At 41.5% G+C, this 22,625-nt stretch overlaps 1 protein-coding gene across 5 annotated transcripts in view; it reads left to right on the top strand.

The window, feature by feature from the left end:
- CCDC85A (coiled-coil domain containing 85A) overlaps positions 1 to 22,625 on the top strand; it is a 168,341-nt gene that overhangs the window by 25,153 nt on the left and 120,563 nt on the right. The window contains exon 3 of one of the 5 annotated variants that reach the window (XM_034427334.3): positions 4,449 to 5,028. The exons of the other annotated variants lie outside the window; for them this stretch is intronic. Within the exon in view, the coding sequence (XP_034283225.2) occupies positions 4,449 to 4,567 (119 nt within the window). The 3' untranslated portion in view covers positions 4,568 to 5,028. Of the gene's footprint in view, positions 1 to 4,448; positions 5,029 to 22,625 lie in introns of those variants that run through there. 5 annotated transcript variants of the gene reach the window in all.

Consider the following 22,625-nt stretch of genomic DNA (forward strand, 5'->3'; position numbering starts at 1 on the left):
TTCAGGGTGACTCCATGGGCTAAATCTAACCACCTCATGAGCTGAATCTGGCCTGCGGGCCTTGAATTTGACATGCCTGAACTATTTGATAGTTCTCTGTCTTCTGTTCCCCACTTTCTGTTTTGGTTTTTTGGTTTTATTTCTGATAGAAGCAAGCATTGCCCTCTTCTAATCATCTGGTGCTTCATCCATCTCAGAGATTTCTCAGAGGCAGGAGATAGAAGTGCATCACTTTCTACCAGTGTTCCCATTACTGCTATGCTGTTTATTGACTGTTTCCCCCCTGTTGCTTAGGATCAAAGCTCTTAGGATCAAAATCTCTGACCGCCTTCTCCTTCAGAGATTCCCTGGACAGACCACATACATAGCTCCTAAAAGAATTTTAGAGTAATTAGAATTCCCTTTTACTACTTATTATGTCTTTGATAGATGTGCAGGGTTGGGGTTTTTTTTGTTTTTTTTTGTGGGGGAGGAATGTATCTTCTCCTTGGCTGTGGGTAGTTAGCAGTTAATGTTATCAAAGCTATTGCTTTTTTCTGCCTTCCACTTTACTTTGCCTTAGACATCTGTATTATGCCAGGTATCTTTAGCAGTTTAATTTGCTGTGTGTTCCCAGCGTCTTTCTAAGTTGTGTCACTTGTTATACCTTCACTTTCTTTTCTTGAAAGTTCCATCTCTTCTTATTTTCTTATTTTCTTTATGGGAAAATTTTAAAAGTTAATTCACACATGCACAATCGCAGCTTGGTATCATTTCACTTAGTTTCTCAACATTGCATGGCTGGCAACTGAACGTGTGAACCGTACCTGCTAAAATGTCTTGGATTTGAATGATTATTCAATGTTGCACTTAGAGAGAGATTTACATTGCTGACAAGAATGATTGTGGACAGTATTCCCCTCCATCTGTCTGCTTCTCAGGTATATCTGATTGAAAAGATAGGTTGTCTCTGGAAAATTCTTGTAAAATTGCTTCCAGAATAGTGAATATTTGTTATGTATAAATGCCCACCATTAGCCATCCCAGGTATGATAAGGGTTAACTCTACATCCACCTAGATCCTCCCCTGACCCCTTCTTACCTCAGCTCCGCCTCCCAGGTACTTAAGACATGGTCCAGGAGTCCAGAGGTCACTTTCAGCCAAATACCTGTAATAGAAACATTGATCAATAAAGAGTATTGGTTCACTGCATCCTGTGTTTGGAGTTATTGGGTAAGATCCTAGAAAATAAGAAACAATATTAAAAATGCATATACTCTATGTGACTAAATCCTGTTCTTTTCATTATTTGTGGCAAGGATAGAATGGAATAGAAAATATATCCATAGAATCCAAGTTTGGAACTCATCAAAAAGGGCACCACCACAGCAAGTATAGGAATCCTGCAATATGCTATAGAATACTGAAGCATTTTATATATTAATATTGCTTCTTGCATAGACTAATGTGTTTAAATTAAAGAATGCTTGGGCATTCTTTTCAGTTCCTGTGAAGGTAAATTACGGAATACTAGCTTTATGGCATACATCACATTTAGAAATGTATGGGCAGAAATTAAATGTTATTGAGAATGTGGGCTCCAAATTGACAGCTCTTTTTCTCTAATTTGGGCTGTGTTTTCCCATCATTGGATATAGATGAGAAACAGAAAAAAAATTGAATCCTGGGATGGGGTTGCCTTCTTTGAATCCATTATGGCATATTGTAGAAAGATGGATTGGAACAACTTGTAAGAACTTGTCTTTTTAAGCTCCTGTCTCATTTTGGATACCATCTATGAAACTCTTCAAATCGCTGCAAATCATTATGTGCCTCTCTAGGATCATGTTAAATGCTGTTTGGAAATACTTGACATTGCAGTCATAGCTCCAACTTTGGTAAAAGTTGTGCTATCTCGCAACAAACAAATACGATGGGCTGATAAATAAAACCAACAGTCTCAATACTGTCTTAAAGAAGCCTTCTGTAATTTTATTACAAATCCCTTTTGCTTGTCTGGGAGTGCCTTTCCTTTTCTGGTTTGCATCTGAGGGAAATATAAAAAGGCTGCTGCTTTCCTTCTCATTCCCTGTTGAGGTTATTAATGAGCAAAAGTAAAAGTGCTGACTAACACTCTCTGGCAACAATCTGGAGGTGTGATACATCAGGAAATGAAGAGATCCTTTAGAGAAACAGCAGTTGTTTAAAGAGGCAGGGGTGGCAAGAAAAGAGGTTATTTGTGAGAATATGGAATCACTGCTGTTCAAAATGTGTGTTGTGGGGGAAGGGGGGCTGGAGGGGGAGATCCAGGTGCGAAATACTGTTAGGAATGTATATCTTGGTAAACTTTCAGGTAGACACTTTCACACTGTCTTCTCGTTTTCTTACCCTGCCGCTAAGGTCCCTTAATCAAATTCAAATAGAGAGCAAGCAACAATAATGATACTTGTGTTGTTTGTTCCTATTAGTTAATTGTATGTATGATCCTTAAAATTTCCTGAACATATTTATTTGCTGCTTGGTGGCAGTGTCGGGTGTTTGCAGGGAAATATCGCCGAAGTAGACAAAAAGCATTTCTCTGAATCATTGATTCTTCAAAGCTCCCTTTCTTTACCTATGTTTAAGTCTAAAGTTGGAGTCCCACTGAAAGAAAATGACTGGTAAATGAAAAGCTGCAGTGAATAATACACAGATGGAAAAAAACCCCCAGGGAAAATATGAAAATCTCCTCCAGATTTTTGCCTCCAGATTTTTTGTTCATAATAGTATTAACTGCAAGCAATGGATGTTATCAGGTCAGTGGTGAAATGTAAATTTTGTTACTACCTGTTCTGTGGGCGTGGCTTGGTGGGGGTGGGGTTAATATGACAGTGGGCGTGGCCAATTTTTTTTTTAACTTTTAAAACCATTTTTCTACAACCTCTTTGGCTGAAGAGGTTGTTTAAAAAATGCTTTTTAAGCCTCTGATGATCCCAGCTGACTTGCCTGATCGGCAGAGGCTTTGCTTTTATTTTTAAAAGCATTTTTTCTATAATCTCTTCGGCCGAAGAGGTTGCAGAAAAAATGCTTTTAAAAATAAAAAAAAGCCTCTGATGATTGCATGACTCAGCTGGGCAATGGGGGGGGGCAGGGATTTTTGCTACCGGTTCTCCGAACCACCTGCCTCCATCGCTACTGGATCGGGCGATCCAGTCCGAACCTGGAGCATTTCACCTCTGCATCAGGTCATATTACTGACCAAAGGCAATAGTTCTCAATATTCAGAATTACCATCTCCTTCATCCCCAGAACTATGTGAATCAAGAGAAAGCCAACAGAAATGTACTACCTTTGCTGGCTTATGTGGTCAGTGACTGGGCAGATTTCAGTCTTATCACAATTGGTATTACTTAATACCAGGCTTTTAAAATCTGGTGTTAGCTAATAACAGGAGTATAAAATTAAAATTTAGGAACAGGATGTTTAAAGGTGTACTCTGAGTCACTGATCTCCTTTAAGAACTGGGGCTAGGCTTGTAGTTCTTCCTTACCCATTGAAATCATGGTTTTCCTTCTTTCAGCTGTCTTTTCATTGCTACTATTTCAGAATAGTAACCTTTGCCAAACTAGACTCAGATGTATATGTTTATAACTTCCTTCCTTCCTTCCTTCCTTCCTTCCTTCCTTCCTTCCTTCCTTTCATCCAACTCCAGACCACCCAACTTTCGGTGGCTCACAGTTATGACAAAACATCATAAAAAAAAAAAGGAATGCAAAATAATCAATATATATAATGCCAGAATGTATTTCACTGTCAGGAAAAGTACTTCATGGTCTAGTTCTGGTGATTTACCACATGGGCAGCTGCTCTCTGAAGTGTATTTTCTCAACTCAAGCCCTGGCAGCTGCTGCTGTTTAGAGACTTCTACAAAGCAACTTTCTAAGAACCATATAGTGATTTTCTTCCTTTAAAAAAACATGAAAAATATTTTTCTAGCAAGACGGATGCTGAGAACATGGGATAAAATATTGTGGCTAGGTACTGGTATATGTTCTATATTATTCCCAATTCTATAGGAAATAGCTTTTCTTACTTATTCTCTTAAGCCACATTTTCAGCATATGACCGTAATAAAAGAGAAAAACTGTTTTTGTTTTTGTGAATATGGAGTGAGAATTCGCCATCTGCAAGGAGAGAAAGCAAGCCTTGCTTTCTGCTTGTTCTTAGTACTGCTATCAGCATATTGTTTTCATTGTTTTCATTCGTTTACTTTTGGTTAAGTGCCACATTAATTTTAATAATTCTACTTGAAAGATTGCCTTGGAGAGGAGCACCTGAAACCAGCACTTTGGATAGTTCTTAGATTGTACATGCACTTTCAAAAGAGCCTCCAGATCACCATGCTCAGTGTAATTTCTTTCCATCCATATACTGTATGATGTCTTGGCTGATGGTTAAAGTGATAAATTGTCTCTTCCCTTTCTCAAAGGGCCATTGGTGATAATGAAGAAAGGACCTTTGCAGTTCTACCTCCTTGGGGCCATCTTTAGAAGCATAGAAAATGATGCTCCCATAAATGTCCTAGAATTGGACAACTCGACTTTCTAAATCACTAATCATTGCCACTTCTTCAGAAAATGGGGCTATCGGTTTGATGCATATTGATTCAGAAGCCATTTATTAATTCAATCTGGAAAGGTTGGCATGCCTTGGGTCCCTTCAGTCAAACAATGTCATCTATCAGGGCCCAGGAAATGTAACTTCTGTGTTGTGGTACCTGCCCTCTGGAATGAGGTTGCCTCTGAGATCTTGATGCTCTTCTGGAGGGCCTTAAAGAACTGGCTCTTCTCCCAGGCCCAGAATAGGGTGACAGGAGTTCATCACTGGATGTAATTGTATGTGTTTTTGTGCTTTTGATCAGATTCATCATCTTGTTTCCCCTTGTAAGCTTGTTGTGTTTGGTCTGTTCTTTCTTTTTTGTGTTTTTCCTTATTATGTTGTGAGCTGCCCAGAATTGTCCAAGATTTGGGCAACATCTAAATCAAATCAAATAAATAAGTCAGATGCTTTTTCCTTCTAAGTAAGTGTGCTTATGATTATCACCTTACATATACTGTAGGCTCACAAAAATGAAACAGGCCAGTTGTCAACACATTCCTATTTTTAGTACATTGATATGACATTAAAAAAATAACTGTGTTTCTACTGGCAAAGAAATTTGGTTTGTTTTCAGGAGAAGGAATCACATTTTTAAAGCTCTTTTGAATTAGGTCTAGATTTTAATGATTTGGGGAAGATGGACAGGTTTCCTAATCAGTTCTATCTCATTGGTATATTATCTTTTAAATTGCTGTTACTGCATTCAGGATTATCACTATGTAGCAAATTGAATGTATAAATAAAGGACACTGTTCAAAATCACAAAAGCAGATTTTATATTCCCAATAGTTAGAACCCACAATTTTTAGATCAAAGGCCAAAGGTCACATACACTGCATGTTTGTTATACCTTTTTAGTACAAAAAACATAATATATAAACATTTTGGTGCCGCAGTGAGAGATCTGCAGTATTGGTTTTCATGTTTTTGTTGTTGCTGGTTGCTGTCCCTGAATTCAATAATGTAGCGTTTTTTTTAAAGGTACAGCTCATTTTTCCCTTTCATTTCTCTGACATGACCCAATTTTTAAAATATTTCTATTTATAATTATTATGGTTCAGAGCGGTATGTACCCATGGCTGCACTATTTGCAACTCATTTTACAAAATTAATATTTTCCTGAGATTGTGATTGTGCAATAGCCAACCTCTAGAGATTGTAGAAAGATGAAAAGGACAAGATTACTGGTTTGAACAGCACACTAAACCAAGGTTTTTCAGATTATTTCCTTGAAAAGTATTGGATTTAAATCAACGGATTAGGGGAGTTTGTCCAAAGCATCTGGAGAACACTAGATTAAGGAACACTACTGTCTGTGAATCAACCCTTTTAGTTTCTTTTTCTTTAAGTGAAGGAAAGCATTAAGTGGGAAAGAGTAAGCTGGATGTGAATGTAAACATTGACTTACATATGAAGGCCTTTATTTGTTCTTGTCTGGTGATGTCCTTCAATTCTTTTCTGCATACCTTCTCTGTAGAACTTTCCTGAACAACTGGACTATTGTATACAGCAGACTTTGTAGCCAAAAAATGTATCTGCATTGGGGGCCTGCTGCTGCAGCCATCTGTTTTCCTGGCAAGTCCAGATTTGCAATTTATTTATTTAAAACATTTACATGACTGCTCAACTCAGCCAAGATGACTCTGGGCACCTTATAAAAAAGAAAACACAAGAAAACTAACAACAACAACAAAAACAGGCAGTACATACCTAAGAAACAACAATAAACAATAAAACTGTGATTCAAACACCAATAATACCATTGATCAATTGGGAGTTAAGCACTTCATGACCCAAAGGCCAAGGGAAAGCAGGGCTGTGGAGTCGGGAGATAAATGTTCCGACTCCGACTCCGACTCCGAAGTTTTTTGTACTTCCGACTCCGACTCCCCGACTCCGACTCCTCTGTATTAATATGTCATTAATTATAACTTTTTGTGAATTGGGACATTTAAACTTGCTTTTTTTTTTAATTCCAATCTAAATTTAGTAGGAATCGGAGTCGGTGCATTGTTTGCTGACTCCGACTCCAGGTACCCAAAATTTCCTCCGACTCTGACTCCTCGACTCCGACTCCGACTCCGACTCCACAGCACTGAGGGAAAGTGACAGGTCTTGATACTTTTCTAAGGACTGGCAGGATCAAAGCCAACTCTATGTCTGTGGTTGTTCCATAGAAGGGTTGACACTGAGAAGTCACTTCTTCTGGTTTACAGAAGGTGGCATCGCTTCAGTGCACCTGGAGTGCATCCTCCTATTCAAGTATGTAATTAATGATACTGAACTTTACCTCTGGGGCTTTGTTGTTGCTACACTTAGAAAATTTGCAACAAATAGGAAGCAAAGTACCTTAAGGGAACTACTGCTTGCCCTTCCTTTAAGATTGGTCGAGAAAAGCTGACTGGTGGACCATGTGTAACTCCTGAAAACTGCTGGTTGGATCCAAAATGGTTCCCCCCACATTGGGAGCCCATACAAATCTGCTTATCGGCTGACTAGATGGTTGAAAGGGATGCTCTTTTGCCAGTAAAGGGGAAGTCATTTCATTGAAAGGGGATAAAAGTATTTCATTTTCACTGTCAAGAGTACAAAAAATGTATCAGGTTTTTTTTGGGGAGGAAAAATATGACATGAAGTTGATTTGTTCCTCCTTGTAAAGAGGATAAAGCTGCTGCATTTCTACTGCAAATGATAGCAAACATGAATGAATATTTATGGTAATGTAGGGGAGAGTGTATGCGTCTGTTATATATTGTGCATGAATACAGGTTTGGGGAGAAATACGCTGGTGTGCTTGGCACATCTGTATATACTTATGTACAGATCCAAGATCTAACCCACCTCTTGGATTCCAAGCATTATGGATCAATGCTTTAAGGGCAGGCTGAGACTATGAGAATATGAATATTTTTGTGAGAAAAGGTTGACATAAAATGGCTCGATTTACACTGAACTCTTAACTGCAACTTTTGATTAGTCATTGTCACCATTGCCATCATCATCATCATCATCATCATCATCATCATCATCATCATCACCACTACCACCACCACCACCACCATGTATTTGCATACTGTACCATTCTATGTCCAAACAAGGAATGTTACAGCTTAATATGTATAGCTGAGTTGTGAACAATTACGATGGCATTTTTAATGTGTGTTTGTGTTTGTGTCTATTTTTTTTTTTAAAAAATCCTAGAAATGTTTTGGAGGTTGCGATTGGAAGCAAAAAATGATCAAGAAAGGAACTTCCTAAATTATTCTGTGTTACAAAAGACTGTTCTTTTTCTTTGTCATTCCTTTTCTTAAATCTGTAGGCTCCTAAGTTTGTCTTTGAGTACATTTGGCAGACTTTCCATGATAATATTTGTTTCTCTTCTATGTACCATATCCTCTTCTCCTAAAGGCTCTGAATTCAGAATTTGTTTACCCAGTATTCTCTCTTTTGGCAATACTAGATCCCATTTATCTTCATTTTAAAAGTATACTTCGATAATTAGCAAGGAACACTGTTTTGATTCAAATCATCTAGTGAGCTAGAAGCAAAGGTAAGCTTTGAATTATGTTAATGATAAAAAATTATGTAGAAGAGATGAATATTTTGAATCTGGCTTTGAAAAGCCTGACCAAATTCAGAATTACAACCTATTGGGAAAGTAATCTTCCTAATTTTCAAATTTAACTTTTTAATAGTCTGACTTGTTTCAGAATAGGACTTGCCAATTTTAACTTGAAAACAGAAGCTTAACTTCAAATCACTTGTTAACAAACGTGATAGCATAGAATATTGATAACCACTTTTTCCTTGCTTAGTCCTACTGTATTGTCTATCGCTTCCTGGATGATGGACAATTATGTATCCACAAAATATTTGCTTTAAGTTAATTTCTACGTTTTTTTCCCCTTGACATTATTTGCCTTTGGCTCAGTGGTATCTGCAACTAGTCATAAAGATCCCAAAATGACATAAAGTTCCAAAGATGACACAAATAGTGATTTCATCATACAAATACTGCAATTATGTATTTATTAAATTTATAGTGACTCTGGATTCCATGTTTTATATTGTGACATTCTAATACCCGATACAAATATTAGGTTACAGCATTTTTTAACAGAACAGCAGACTTTATTGGGGAAATAAAGGTTAAGAATTACTTGTAGTTTGATCTGAAATGTTTTCTAAACCAGAACCGGAACCCTGAATTCATTGGAAACAATGACAGCTCCCTACCTCTTTCCACTTGTGAAGTTTCCTAGGTAGTCCCACTCTGAATCCATGAAGTGAGGAATTGGGTTGGGATCTAATTTTTTTAAAAACTCTTGGAGCATGCAACAGATTTTGGGAAGAAATCTGTTTTGAATTAAATTTTCCCCAAGGATAAGTTCTGTCATTCAAATTCATGAGATTCCACTGAATATACTTGAGTATATGGAAGATTGGGTGATTAGCAAGCCTCTTCAAGTGGCTGTGTTCCAGAAACTAAGTATATACCCAAGTTTTCTCTTCAGTTACAATCTACTGAACAAGAATACACGTGGAGACACAGGACTTGGACCAGGAGTTCACCCTCAATTATAGGAGCTCATTGGGTGACTTTTGGACCTCCCTCTATCTCCAATCTTGACACTCCCTTTATTTCATAGAATTTGGCCATGGATATCAATTTGGCCATGGATATCAAATGAAAGGAAGCTACCTTGAGTTCTTGAAAGATAATCAGAAAAGAAAATAAGTACATGGAAGCCCTCATAATTTTGTGGGGGTCCATAATCTTTCACCAAATTTGTAGTAAATGGAGTTGCACTGAAACTTCTTTGAGTTGTAGGAACTCAAATATACAATGCATTTTATTTTATTTTATTTTATTTTATTTTATTTTATTATTTTATTTTATTTTATTTTATTTTATTTTATTTTATTTTATTATTATATTATAATATAATAATATATTATATTATATTAATTATATTATATTTTATATATTATTATTTTATTTTATTTATTATTTATTTGTATATTTATTAAATTTATATTTATAAAATTTATAGGCCACCCATCTTATATCAAATTAATTCTTAAGTATAGCTATTTAAAAGTCCTGAATATACATTCTTAGCTTTAAAGGCCTGCATATACATTCTTAGCTTGCCACAATTGTACTGTTTTGTTTTTTGCTTTGTCTGTGATTATGGTCAGGTAGAATAGGAAAGTGCTAAACCAACAGGAAAACAGGTGTTTGATTGTATAGGTCAAGTAGATTTCTCTGGCACTGCATATCAGGGAACATATGTGTCTGTTACTCAGAGATGGTTCCTTAGCTGATCCATTTATATTTAATCAAATATAGGGGGCTAAGGGGCACCCAAACAACAAAGTACAGAACAGGAAGCCAGATCAACCAATTGGCACACAGGAGGTGCATCTCCACACAATACGCAGTTGTGGGGATTTGGGATTTGGGAGCTGTGCATGTTGGCCCATTTGCAGCCATCTGCAACCTATATCAATCCGTTTGCAGCGTAGGCATGTGGCAGGTTTTTAGTTTATTTTATTTCCAAAAATTTATATGCCGCCCTTCTCCCTAAGGACTCAGGGCGGCGAACACAGGTTAAAACATACAATAATAAAAAGGTAACATAATTAAAACCCAGTTAAAACAATGAAAATAAAATAATAAAACCCAAGGATCAGGGTCAACCCATTTGTTGAAAAAGCCATGTCTTTAAGTCCCGACGGAAGGAGCGGAGATCAGGCGCCGTCCGAAGCTCGGTGGGTAACTCATTCCAGAGGACAGGAGCGCCTACAGAGAACGCTCTGCCCCTGGACGTCACCAGCTGACATTGTCTGGCCGATGGTACCCTGAGGAGGGCAGCACTGTGTGAGCGGACAGGACGGTGGGAAGCGGGTAGGAGATGGTCCTACAAATACCCCGGATCTAAGCCATGTAGGGCTTTAAAGGTAAGTACCAGCACCTTGAAGCGGATCCGGAGGACCACTGGTAGCTAGTGCAGCTCACGTAGTAGAGGTGTTACACAGGAGTAACGGGGAGCTCCCCTAATCACCCGTGCAGCCACATTCTGGACCAGCTGGAGCCTCCGGGTGCACCTCAAGGGCAGCCCCATGTAGAGGGAGTTGCAGTAATCCAAGCGAGAAGTAACCAGGGCATGAGTGACAATGCAAAGGGCATCTCGGTCTAGGAAATGGCGCAACTGGCGCACCAGGCGAACCTGGGTGAAAGCCCCCCTGGTCACGGCCGTAAAATGGTCTTCCAAAGACAGCCAGGAATCCAGGAGGATGCCTAAATTGCGGGCCCTCTGGACGGGAGAAAGCACTCCCCCCCCATCGAAAGTGATGGGACTTTTAGAACACGAGACACTGGCATCCATAGCCACTCAGTCTTGGAGGGGTTGAGTCTTAGCCTGTTCCTACCCATCCAGGCCCATACCGCCTCTAGGCAGCGGGACATCATGGAAAGGGCATCCCCGGGATGACCCGGGGTGGAGATATATAACTGAGTATCATCAGAATATTGATGATACCTCACCCCGAAACCACGAATGATCTCACCCAGCGGCTTTATATAGCTGTTAAAGAGTAGGGGGGAGAGAACCGACCCCTGAGGCACTCCACAGGTTAGGGGCCTCAGGGTGGACCTCTGCCCCCCACTACAAACTGCAAACGACCTGAGAGGTAGGAGGAGAACCACTGTAAAACAGTGCCTCCTACCCCCCCCAAATCATTGCAGTAAGATACCGTGGTCGATGGTATCGAAAGCCGCTGAGAGGTCAAGTAGGACCAGGATGGAGGAACAGCCTCCATCCCGGGCCCGCCAGGGTTCATTCACCAGAGCGACCAATGCCGTGCTGTGCCCACGCCGGAACCCCGATTGGTACAGGTCTAGGAAATCCGTTTCCTCCAGGAACTGTGGGAGCTGTTGCGCCACCATGGACTCAACAACCTTTGCTATAAAGCGAAGGTTGGAGACCGGCCGATAGTTATTAAGTGAGTCTGGATCCAGGGCAGGCTTCTTGAGGAGGGGTCGAACCACTGCCTCCTTAAGGGAGGCGGGGATGACTCCGTCCCTCAAAGAAGTGTTGACAATAGCCTGGATCCAGTCTCCAGTCACCTCCAGGGCAGCCGAAATAAGCCAGGTGGAGGCACACAGTCTACCCACAATCCTGTCCACTTCATCAACGGAAACCGGGTCAAACTCAACCCAGATACTACTCCCAAGACTTGCCCCAGTCTCCTGGATGGATTCTGCCCAGTCAGAGTCCAAACCGATCTGGATCTGAACGATTTTATCTTGCAGAAACGGTACAAAATCCTCAGCTCTGCCCTGTAAGGGATCTTCCCTCACTCCCTGATTGAGGAGAGAGCGGGTCACTCTAAACAGGGCTGCTGGGCAGTTTTCTGCAGATGCAATGAGAGCAGCGAAATGATCCCGCTTCGCCGCTTCCATCGCCACAAGAAAAGACCTAATATAGGTTCTTAACTGTGTTCGATCAGATTCGGATTGGGAGGACCTCCAACACTCCTCTAGGCGTCTTTTCCGACACTTCATTTCCCAGAGCTCCGTGGAAAACCAAGGAGCCATCCGGGATCTGCGTCGGATCAGAGGCCACAAAGGTGCGATTCGGTCCAAGGCCCCGGCTGCCGCCCATTCCCAGGATGCTACCAGTGCCTCAGTCGAATCGCGGGATTGGGAAGCAGGGAATGTCCCAAGCTCCGTCAGGAATCTCTCTGGATCCATCAGGCGCCTGGGGCGGAACCATTTTACTGGTTCCGCCTCCCAGTGGTGGGGGTCAGCAGATTGAAAGTCCGCCGACCCCCGGACTTTCGATCCGTAGTTAGGGTCAACATTCTTCAAAAAATGTGAAATTCACACTGAAGATTGATTTCTGTGTTCTGTGATAATGGTGGTAACCTCTCTTTTTCAGTTTAAAATTTAAAAAGTGGATTATTTTTACAATACATAAGATTATTTTTTCATTATTATCTGCTACTTCTGTGGACAGAATCTCCGTATGTTTTACTACATTATTTTCCTCTTCATAGTACAGAGATGCAGTGACAAAAGAAGCTTCACCCTTTTCTTATTATTGCCTTATTAAAAGCCTGTGTTGATTAATTAGGGGATGACCTAAGGACAGTAATGTTATCAGGATAGGACTTCGGGATAGAAGCACAAACTTAATTCAGAAGAGAGTGCCCAAATGAATTTTGAGGTAAGCAAAATAATTCATGTTATTGCATAAGAGGGGCCTCAAAAGATAATTAAATTCAGAGTTTAGAATGATCTAATTATATTACTGCCTAGAGAAATTGAAATAATCATTGTCCCTTCCAGAATAATAGGCATTTTAGCTTTGCCTTAACTCTAGCTCTAGTTGAGTTTTGTCTTGTATAACTCAGTTCTTTTAAAATAATATCCTCACTTACTACTCAGTGCATTTAATGAAACATAAAACATGATGTTGGCAGTGCTTCTTGGAAATATAGGAATGATTAGATAGTCTGACTGAGCACTGCTGATTTTAATTCATAGCTACATTAGTATAATTCTTCGTAATTGCTACATGCTTAACCTCTTCATTCTTTCAGGATTTATACGGCACGTTAATCAAATCCGCTTTCTTTCTTCTTTTGTACATACCTGTGGGATATTTGGATTGTCCAGCTAGAATGAAAATATTTGAAAGGCTTTCTCATAAGAGGAAAAATTAGGGCTTGCCACTAAAATAGCACAAACTCAATTTTATTGTCCCTTTGGCTGAAGTCAGACCCTGAAGTTTGTTATTGGGATAAAGATCATAATGGGAAGATTCTCACATGGATGGATCTCTATGGGTGCACAGTGTCAATAAATGAATTGTGTATGATTATGTGCACACCCACATATTTGCTGGTTCAGAATGGAAGTACTTAATGGCAACATTTGCATGATGATTTTGTTGTGTTCATCATTTTGGCATCATTGATGTTCGTTGTGATTATCATATGCTTAATATTTATTTATTTAATTTATTTATTTGTTCAACTTGTATGCCGCCTTTCTCCGAAGACTCAAGGCGGCTTACAATGCATTTAAAAACCATATATGAAAACATTAAAAATTAAAACATTAAAAACAATTAAAACCCATTCACACCATTCATGGCTGGATCTTGCCAGATCACAATAGCGAGATCAACGGCCCCAGGCCTGCTGGTCTTCACCACTTTTCGGAAGGCCAATAGGGTGGGGATGGTCCGGATCTCAGGAGGTAATTGGTTCCAGAGAGCTGGGGCAGCCACAGAGAAGGCCCTCCCCTACGGGCCCGCCAGCCGGCATTGTTTAGCTGACGGGACCCAGAGGAGACCAACTCTGTGGGATCTTACCGGTCGCAGGGAGCTATGCGGTAGAAGGCGGTCTTAATATTTTCATGATAGGCAGTAATTAAAAGTATAGGGGGAAGACAGTTGGCTATCATCTTCCTGAATGCATGTGTATGCTTCCATCTATCCCTTGAAGCAGGGGTGGGCAACTGTGGCCCTTTTACAACCTGTGGACTTCAACTCCCAGAATTCCTGAGACAGCCTGTCTCAGGAATTCTGGGAGTTGAAGTCCACAGGTTGTAAAAGGGCCACAGTTGCCCATCCCTGCCTTGAAGCATTTGTTAGTTAGGACCTAATTATAGGCCCTTACATCCCTAAGATTATACCCCCAAAAATCACCTGGACTGATTCTGAAGACTCTGTAGCAAAAAAGTAGTATAGTAAACTTTTCTGGTCGTTAGGAGTAAGTTGGAGAGAAGTGAGAAGCATTGCTAATTTTTACATTTATTTACCGTATTTTTCGGTGTATAAGATGCACCGGAGTATAAGACGCACTTAATTTTGGGGGAGGAAAACAAGGAAAAAAGTATTTCACCTCTGCCTACCAGCATTTAAGGTGGCGCCGCCCTCCTCTTCCTCCTGAAAGCGGGAGGTGCAGGGACTACTTGCTTTCCCCCAAAGAGACCCCTAGCATGCTCTGGGGGAGGGACAGAGCACAGGCTGAGGAACAACCCTCTCTCTTCGGGACAGTGTGTGTGTGTAGGGAAATCTGCCCAGCAGCTTTGGGGAACAAGGCGGGTGCCATGATTTGCGGCTGGTCACCCCTCTGGCTGCGCTCCGAACCTGCGATCCCCTTCCCAATTCCAAACATGGGGTGTGTGCAGAGACAAAAAAAAGTGTTTCGGGCGGCGGATCTGGCCAGGAGGAAAGAGAAGAGTCTGCTGAGAAGGAGGACGGGGCGTGCGGCTCTGCAATGTGCAGAAAAACACTTTTAGGCGTCAGCGCTACAATCTCCTCCCCGAATCCAAAGCACTTCCCAGTTCCCTGCTGCACATTGCAGGGGAACTGGCTGCCACCTGAAGTGCAACTCTTGAGGTTTGCATTTTGGAATCCGGGCAGCGATGGCTGGAAAGGAGGAACGTTTCCCTTTAGGGGCTCTCATTCAGATCGGCTTGGCTCCTGGGCGCAGAGAGGGTTAGGCAGCGGCGGTGGCAGCTCCTCACATTGCTGGGGAATGAAGTCAGTGCGGCCAGAGGGGTGACCAGCCGCAAATCGTGGCACCCGCCTTGTTCCCCAAAGCTGCTGGGCAGATTCCCCCCCCACTGTCCCGAAGAGGGAGGGTTGTTCCTCAGGCTGTGCCCTGACCCAGATCCCTGCTGCCTGGAACTGGCTGAAAATGGCTGAAGGGTGGGGGCCGGCGGGTGGGTGGGGCTACATTTGGCATATAAGATGCACCCAGATTTTCACCCCCTCTTTGGGGGTAAAAAGGTGCGTCTTATATACCGAAAAATATGGTATTTAACATATTTATATGGCTGTCCATCCATCAAAGCCCTTGACATGTACTGACAGACTCATTGTACAAACAGATTATACTGGGGGCTATTACAAATTCTGAACAGATGCGATTGTGGATTTTATTTTAATTAATTAATTACATTGTTTGCTGTCCAGATTTGAGTTTGCCCAGGGCAACCTGCAATAAAGTAGAATACAGTAAGAGGTAACAATTTTAAATGCTAAATGATAATTAAAAATGTAGTATACATACAATAAAAGCAATACAATTGAAGTGATCACATTAGTGATAGCCATAAATCATTGTCTGTAATTGACAAGGATTTTGGCTTACATAAAACATTATATTTTAGTGTAATGTCTGGATTGTGTTACTGGGCTATTAAATTACAAGGGGTCATATAGTAAGCCAAAACCAAAGAAACTGTATTATGATGATAGATGGACCAAGATATTATGCTTAGTTTTATTAAATCTTTTTCTTACTGCATTTGAATTTCAGAAATAATCAGATCTCTGAATTTACAAATATAGACATACCAGAAAACTTTTATGTGAACTTCCAAAGCCTGGCAGTTGAGGTTGCTGGTGATGACAGTGTAGAATTAATAAATAATTAACTCCTAGTGATTGGATGGCCATGTAGTTTTCTTTGACAATGATAGAGCAATGACAATAGTAGAGCAAATAGCTTGTCACTGCTTTTTTCAGGATCTCCTCCTCCAATTTCTAGACTAGTCTTACTAACCATGATATTTTCTAGTGGTCTCCCATCCATGTACTAATAAGGCTCAGCTCACTTTCCTCCTTTACTTTTGAGCCCGTTCAAGCCAGTGACAAGAACCCAAGCATTCTACCCACCTCACATAACTACCCAGAAGTTCACATTTATTTAGTTACTTTATTTAGTCATAAAATTTAGAGACTGCCCGTCTTCCTCACAGTTAGACTCTGGGTGGTGTACAAATGAAATAGCAAAATAACCTACAAAATATGTGAAGACAAGTCCCAGTGCAAAGATTTAGATGAAAACATATCCTAGGTTCCTTTGAAAGGGGGAAGCTGCACTGATCCATCTCCAATTTCTTTGAAACAGTGGTGAAATTCATTTTTTTTCCTACCAGTTCTGTAGGCGTGGCTTGGTGGGTGTGGCAGGGGAAGGATACTGCAAAATCCCCGTTCCCTCCCCACTCCTGGGGGAAGGATACTGCAAAATCTCCATTCCCATCCCACTCGGGGGGCCAGCCAGAGGTGGCATTTGCCGGTTCTCTGAACTACTCAAAATTTCCGCTACCAGTTCTCCAGAACCTGTCAAAACCTGTTGGATTTCCCCCCTGCTTTGAAATATAGTAGTGAAGTGCTGGATAAACATGGCTTGCAAGTACCCAGGTTTGAATGATTTAGGTCTGCACTCAAGCTGATATATGCAGAGTATTGCTTGTGTTTTCATTCATTCCAGTGTAAGAAGAACATGTGGTAGAGATGGTTATTTTTCTATTACATAGTACTCAGGGATTGCAAAGTATATGCCTGCTTTAGTGATTTGTAATAAAATGATACAGGCCTGCCTGCTGCATTGACTTTTTTGTTGGTCTTAGAGCTAGAAGAGCTATTATTTATTTTATTTTATTTTATTAAATTTGTATACCACCCTTCTCCTGCTGGACTCAGGGCAGTGCACAGCCAAAATAAAAAACATCCCAATACAAAATTTAAAATTTGTTAAAAGAATTACACAACTTTGGCCCAAAATTTAAAACATCCCCACTAAAACCCATAGACAATTAAAAATCTAACATCTCAAAAGAGGAGGGGGGGTTTACGCCAGCCCTGCTTGGTGGAAAAGAAAAGTTTTTAGGGCACGGCAAAAAGCCCGGAGATCTGGTATCATGCGTATCTCCAGGGACAAATCATTCCAGAGGGCAGGTGCTGCCACAGAGAAGGCCCTCCCCCTGGGGGTCGCCAGCCGACACTGCCTGGCTGACAGCACCCTGAGGAGTCCTCTCTGTGGGAGCGTACTGGTTGGTGGGAGGCTATCGGCGGCAGAAGGCGGTCCCGCAAATACCAGGCCCTATGCCATGGAGCGCTTTAAAGGTGGTAACCAACACCTTGAAGCGCACCCAGAAGACCACCGAAAGCCAATGCAGCTCACGCAGGAGAGGCGTCACATGGGAGCGCCCCCCGCTCCCATAATCCCCCGCGCGGCCGCATTCTGCACCAGTTGGAGCCTCCGGGTGCTCCTCAAGGGGAGCCCCATGTAGATAGAATTGCAGTAGTCCAGGCGGGAAGTGATGAGTGCCTGAGTGACTGTGTGTAAGGAGTCCCGATCCAGAAAGGGATGCAACTGGCGAATCAGGCGAACCTGATGAAAAGACGCCCTGGCCAAGGCTGCCACATGCTCTTCTAAAGACAGCCGTGCATCCAGGAGGACACCCAAGTTGCGAGCCCTCTCCGTGGGGGTCAATAACTCGCCCCCAATAGCCAGCGATGGCACCAGCTGGCTATATCGGGATGCTGGAAGCCACAGCTACTCGGTTTTGGAAGGGTTGAGTCGAAGCCTGTTACTCCCCATCCAGATCCGCACGGCCTCCAGGCACCGGGACATTACTTCAAGGGCATCGTTGGGATGGCCTGGGATGGAGATGTAAAGATGAGTATCATCAGCATACTGATGGAACTCCACCCCAAAGCCACGGATGATCTCGCCCAGCAGCTTCACATAAATGTTGAACGGAAGGGGCGAGAGGACCGACCACTGTGGCACCCCACAAACAAGGCGCCTCGGGGTGGACCTCTTTCCCCCTGCCAACACCGACTGCATCCGGTCAGAGAGATAGGAGGAGAACCACCGCAGAACGGTGCTCTCCACTCCCAACCCCTCCAACCATGGTCGATGGTATCAAAAGCCGCTGAGAGATCTAACAGGACCAGGATAGAGGAACAACCCCTATCCCGAGCCCTCCAGAGATCATCCACCAACGCGACCAATGCCGTTTCCGTGCTGTGCCCAGGCCTGAAGCCGGACTGGAGCGGATCCAGATAGACAGCTTCATCCAGGTATCCAGGAAGCTGTCGCGCCACCATACTCTCAACAACCTTCGCCACAAAGGGAAGGTTGGAGACCGGACAGTAGTTAGCCAAAACAGCCGGATCCAGAGCGGGCTTCTTGAGGAGGCGGGTGGCAAGACACCCTCACTCAAGGAAGCATTGATAATCCCCTGGAGCCGGCCTCGCGTAACCTCCTGGGAGGACAGCACCAACCAGGAGGGACACAGGTCCAATAAACATGTGGTCGCGTTCAGCCGCCCCAGTATCCTGTCCATGTCCTCGGGAGCAACAGGGTCGAACTCCTCCCAAATGACATTCTCAAGACTGGCCTCCATCATCCCATCTGTACCTACCCGGTCAGAGACCAAGTCTTCCCGAATCTGAGCGATTTTATCGTGCAGATACTGAACAAAATCCTCAGCGCGACCCTGCAAGGGATCCTCCCGCACTCCCAGATGGAGGAGGGAGCGGGTCACCCTAAACAGGGTGGCCGGGTGGTTATCTGCTGATGCAATAAAAGCGGAAAAATAGTTAGATTTTGCCGCTTTTATCGCCACAAGGTACGTCTTAATATGAGACCTCACCCGTGTTCGGTCGGATTCGGAGCGACTAGACCTCCAACTGCTCTCTAGGCGTTTTTTTCCGGTGTTTCATCTCCCTCAGCTCCTCGGAGAACCAAGGAGCCAGGTAAACTCGGCAAGTTTACCTATGATGTAATTATTGCTGAAGCTGAATTTAGTTACTTTTATTTTATATCCAAATATGATTCTCTTTTTATTATGACAAGAGAGAGGCATTATGTTCAATTAGCAGGTCAGAAATAAACATTGACCAGGTGGCATAATTTGAGCTGTTATTTTGAAAATTGTTGAGAGAACATCAGATCGAAATACCAGCTTTTCTGTTTTGGGTATAGATACACCCATAGCTTTGCTCAGATCTTTTAGGTTTTGCATATTTCTTGGTTTGCAATTATTGCTGTCTCAATTTATGTCGGATGCAGAGGTTAAAAGACAGACTACAGCTGTGGGGAGCTCTTCACTCATGAGATTCACATGGGGACTAATGGTTTAGTCACTGTCTAAAATCTACCTCATGTATGAGATTATTTTCATGTACTGTTTTCATGAAGTAATTATAATATTTGGAATTCCTGATTTCCAAGCTGCTTGGAAATTCTGTATCTCATGAAGTGTGGCTTGGCTCACTTTCTAGGACTATCTGTATTCTTAGCATGTTGTTTTTGCAGCTCTAAATTGCACAATGATCTCTGTAAATTAAGCACATCAGAAGTAGTCCTCACTTAGCAATCACAGTTGGTACTATCAACTCAGTCCTTATGTGAGAAATCACATGACTGTGCTTATAATTTTATTTTAGCTTTCCTTTGCTTTACAGACCTGTGAAAATCTTAAAGAATTGGTTGTAAAATTACTTTTTCATCACAGTGTAAGTGCAAATGGTTACTGTTCAAAGCAGCCACTAATTGAGGACTACCTGAAGAACATTTTGGCAGGTCTTCTATGTAGACTCATGCCCCTCCCCCATTTTAGGATTGCTTATGTAAAGAAATGCCTATCGGCAAATGGTATATATATATGGTTCCCTTCTTTGCCTTTTCGCCAGAAAGCTGCAATGTAAGGGGTGTTGATGAGAGACATTGGTTCTTAATGATTCAGTCATAAAACTGATTTGGATTATTTGACAGCATCTGGCTGCAGACAAAAAAGTGATTACTTGGTGATTCAGCTTGATAATAAGGAATCCTGAGCAGAATTTTATATTATACAATTTACACACACCTGCAAAGAAAAGCATAGCAGTCCAAAGCAGTTTTTTTCTCACCAAACATCTGCCACATTGTTTCCATAATCAAATCATCTGAAGATTTAGCCAAACAGAGGAAGTAGTTTAAACAAGTTTTAAACACATTTTGTTATTTCTAAGGATGGGAGTGAGAAGATGTCCTGCAGGTAGAATTGTTGGCAGCTGCACAGTTGCTTGTAACTGAACATTTGTGTGGCTGGGAGAATCAGAAAAAATAGTGAATGAATCTTGCTAGATATATAATTGTGGGTGCCTGGCCTAACATACACTAACTTTACTGTTAATTTAGGAGATATGGATGCCTTGCTGTCTACAATACTAAATTCAGGTGACATAAGATCATTTTTGATATTGCACTATTTTTTTAACAGATGGTTAATGTGCTCACATTTTGGTACAGGCATCCTTTCCTGTAGCATGCTGTGCTTGGATGTAGGCAAGAGACATCCTTATACAGTAGAACAGGGATGTCAAACTCGCAGCCCGTGGTCCGGATGCATCTCACACTGGCCATACCTACCCATGTTTTAACAAAGGGGAGAAAAATCATGATACGTCATGTGATGACACAAGTTTGTCATCACAAACTGTGTGATGACACAGTAGAACTTTCCAAGGGAGGGATCATGGAAAGCTTAGACAATATCTTGTCTTGATTCTTGGCTAATTCCTTGTACTGCATACCTGAAGCTTTCAGCTGTTATTTTAAGTTTCCACAATATCAGTATAATTTCTTCCCAGAGCACTGTGGGAAATTCAAAAAGGAAGTCCCTAATGGGAGCAGTTGAAGACATCAGTCCTATAGATAAGTGCCACTGAGGTCAAATGGGATATGTTTCTGAGGAGGCTGTAACATAGCAATGTTGCAAAAAGAAAGATAAATAGCATTTTGAGATCAAAAAATAAATGAAAAGGCTCAGGCAAATAGCAGGCCCTTCAACAAAAGACTCAAGAGTCAGACAAGCATCCTGAAGAGCAAGAAGGTTCTACTAATGGGGTTTCAGTTTTGAAAAGCTTCTTTCTTGCTTTCTCTAATGTCTTTAACAAATAAAACTATGAAGCAGCCATTCAATATGCCAGGTCAATTTACAACAATGGAAGTTGGTCTGATTAATGAAGCAAAACACATTTGAGTCAGTTTCTAGAGGATACACACACAATTTATATTTATGACAAAGTAATAAAGGGAGACTAGTATTGATCTATTGTAAGCTATTTAGCTCTCATCAGCTAGCCATACCCTTCTGGGATTCGAACCTGGGCTTGCCTGCATGTTAGGAGGCAGGGGTGAAATCCAGCAGGTTCTGACAGGTTATGGAGAACTGGTAGTGGAAATTTTGAGTAGTTTGGAGAACTGGCAAATACCACCTCTGGCTGGCCCCAGAATGGGGCGGGAATGGAGATTTTGCAATATCCTTTTCCCAGGAGCAGGGAGGAAATGGGGATTTTGCAGTATTCTCCCCTGGATTAGGGTGAGAATGAGGATTTTGCAGTATCCTTCCCCTGCCACGCCCACCAAACCACGCCCACAGAACTGGTAGGGAAAAATTTTTAGATTTCATCCCTGTTAGGAGGGCTCCTGGATTGGGGCTGAAAGACGAAAGGAAGCAGTATGCTCCTTCCCATATTTGGGTAGACCAGGTTGCTTCGATAGAAAACCCATATGTGTGTGTGTGTGTATGTATCTTGCATCCTCCATTTAGAACTTCTTTGATCAACTTGAGCTCCATTATGTCTCCTTATTTATAGCTGATGGAGCAATAAAGAAAAATGCTGAAATTCTAACTGAATTTGATCTCATGATTAATATTATGAACAGTGGGAATATTTTAATCACATGTTTCTACAAAGAGCTATGTTCAAATATGGGCTCCCTGACTTTTCTCTAAAATATTTTTAATGGCTATGCTTGGTTGTTATTTACTGTTTTTGGAAGATCAAATAGATGCATATGTAAAGAGGAGCAACTCTGGGGATCATATTGAGATATGTATTGGTGTTTTCAAAAGACAATTTGTAATTTGTTTGCCACTCACAATCACTTGTCTGAAATGAGCAGCTATAGAAATTAAAAAAATAAATTAATAAATATACCTCGAACAACTTTGAACAGTCACTGAATGAATGGCTTGTAAATGAAAATTAATTGCAGTGTGAAAAGTGGCTTTATAATGTTAAAAACTTTCGCCCCAGATTTTTACATCATGTCTGTGTATTTTTGCAATTGCACGTTCATAGTATTTCATGATTTTAATATGTTACACAACAGATTACATAATCTGAAACAATAC

The sequence above is a fragment of the Pantherophis guttatus genome, chromosome 1, assembly GCF_059756535.1.
Source record: "Pantherophis guttatus breed Tessera chromosome 1, ASM5975653v1, whole genome shotgun sequence".
Taxonomy (NCBI): domain Eukaryota; kingdom Metazoa; phylum Chordata; class Lepidosauria; order Squamata; family Colubridae; genus Pantherophis; species Pantherophis guttatus.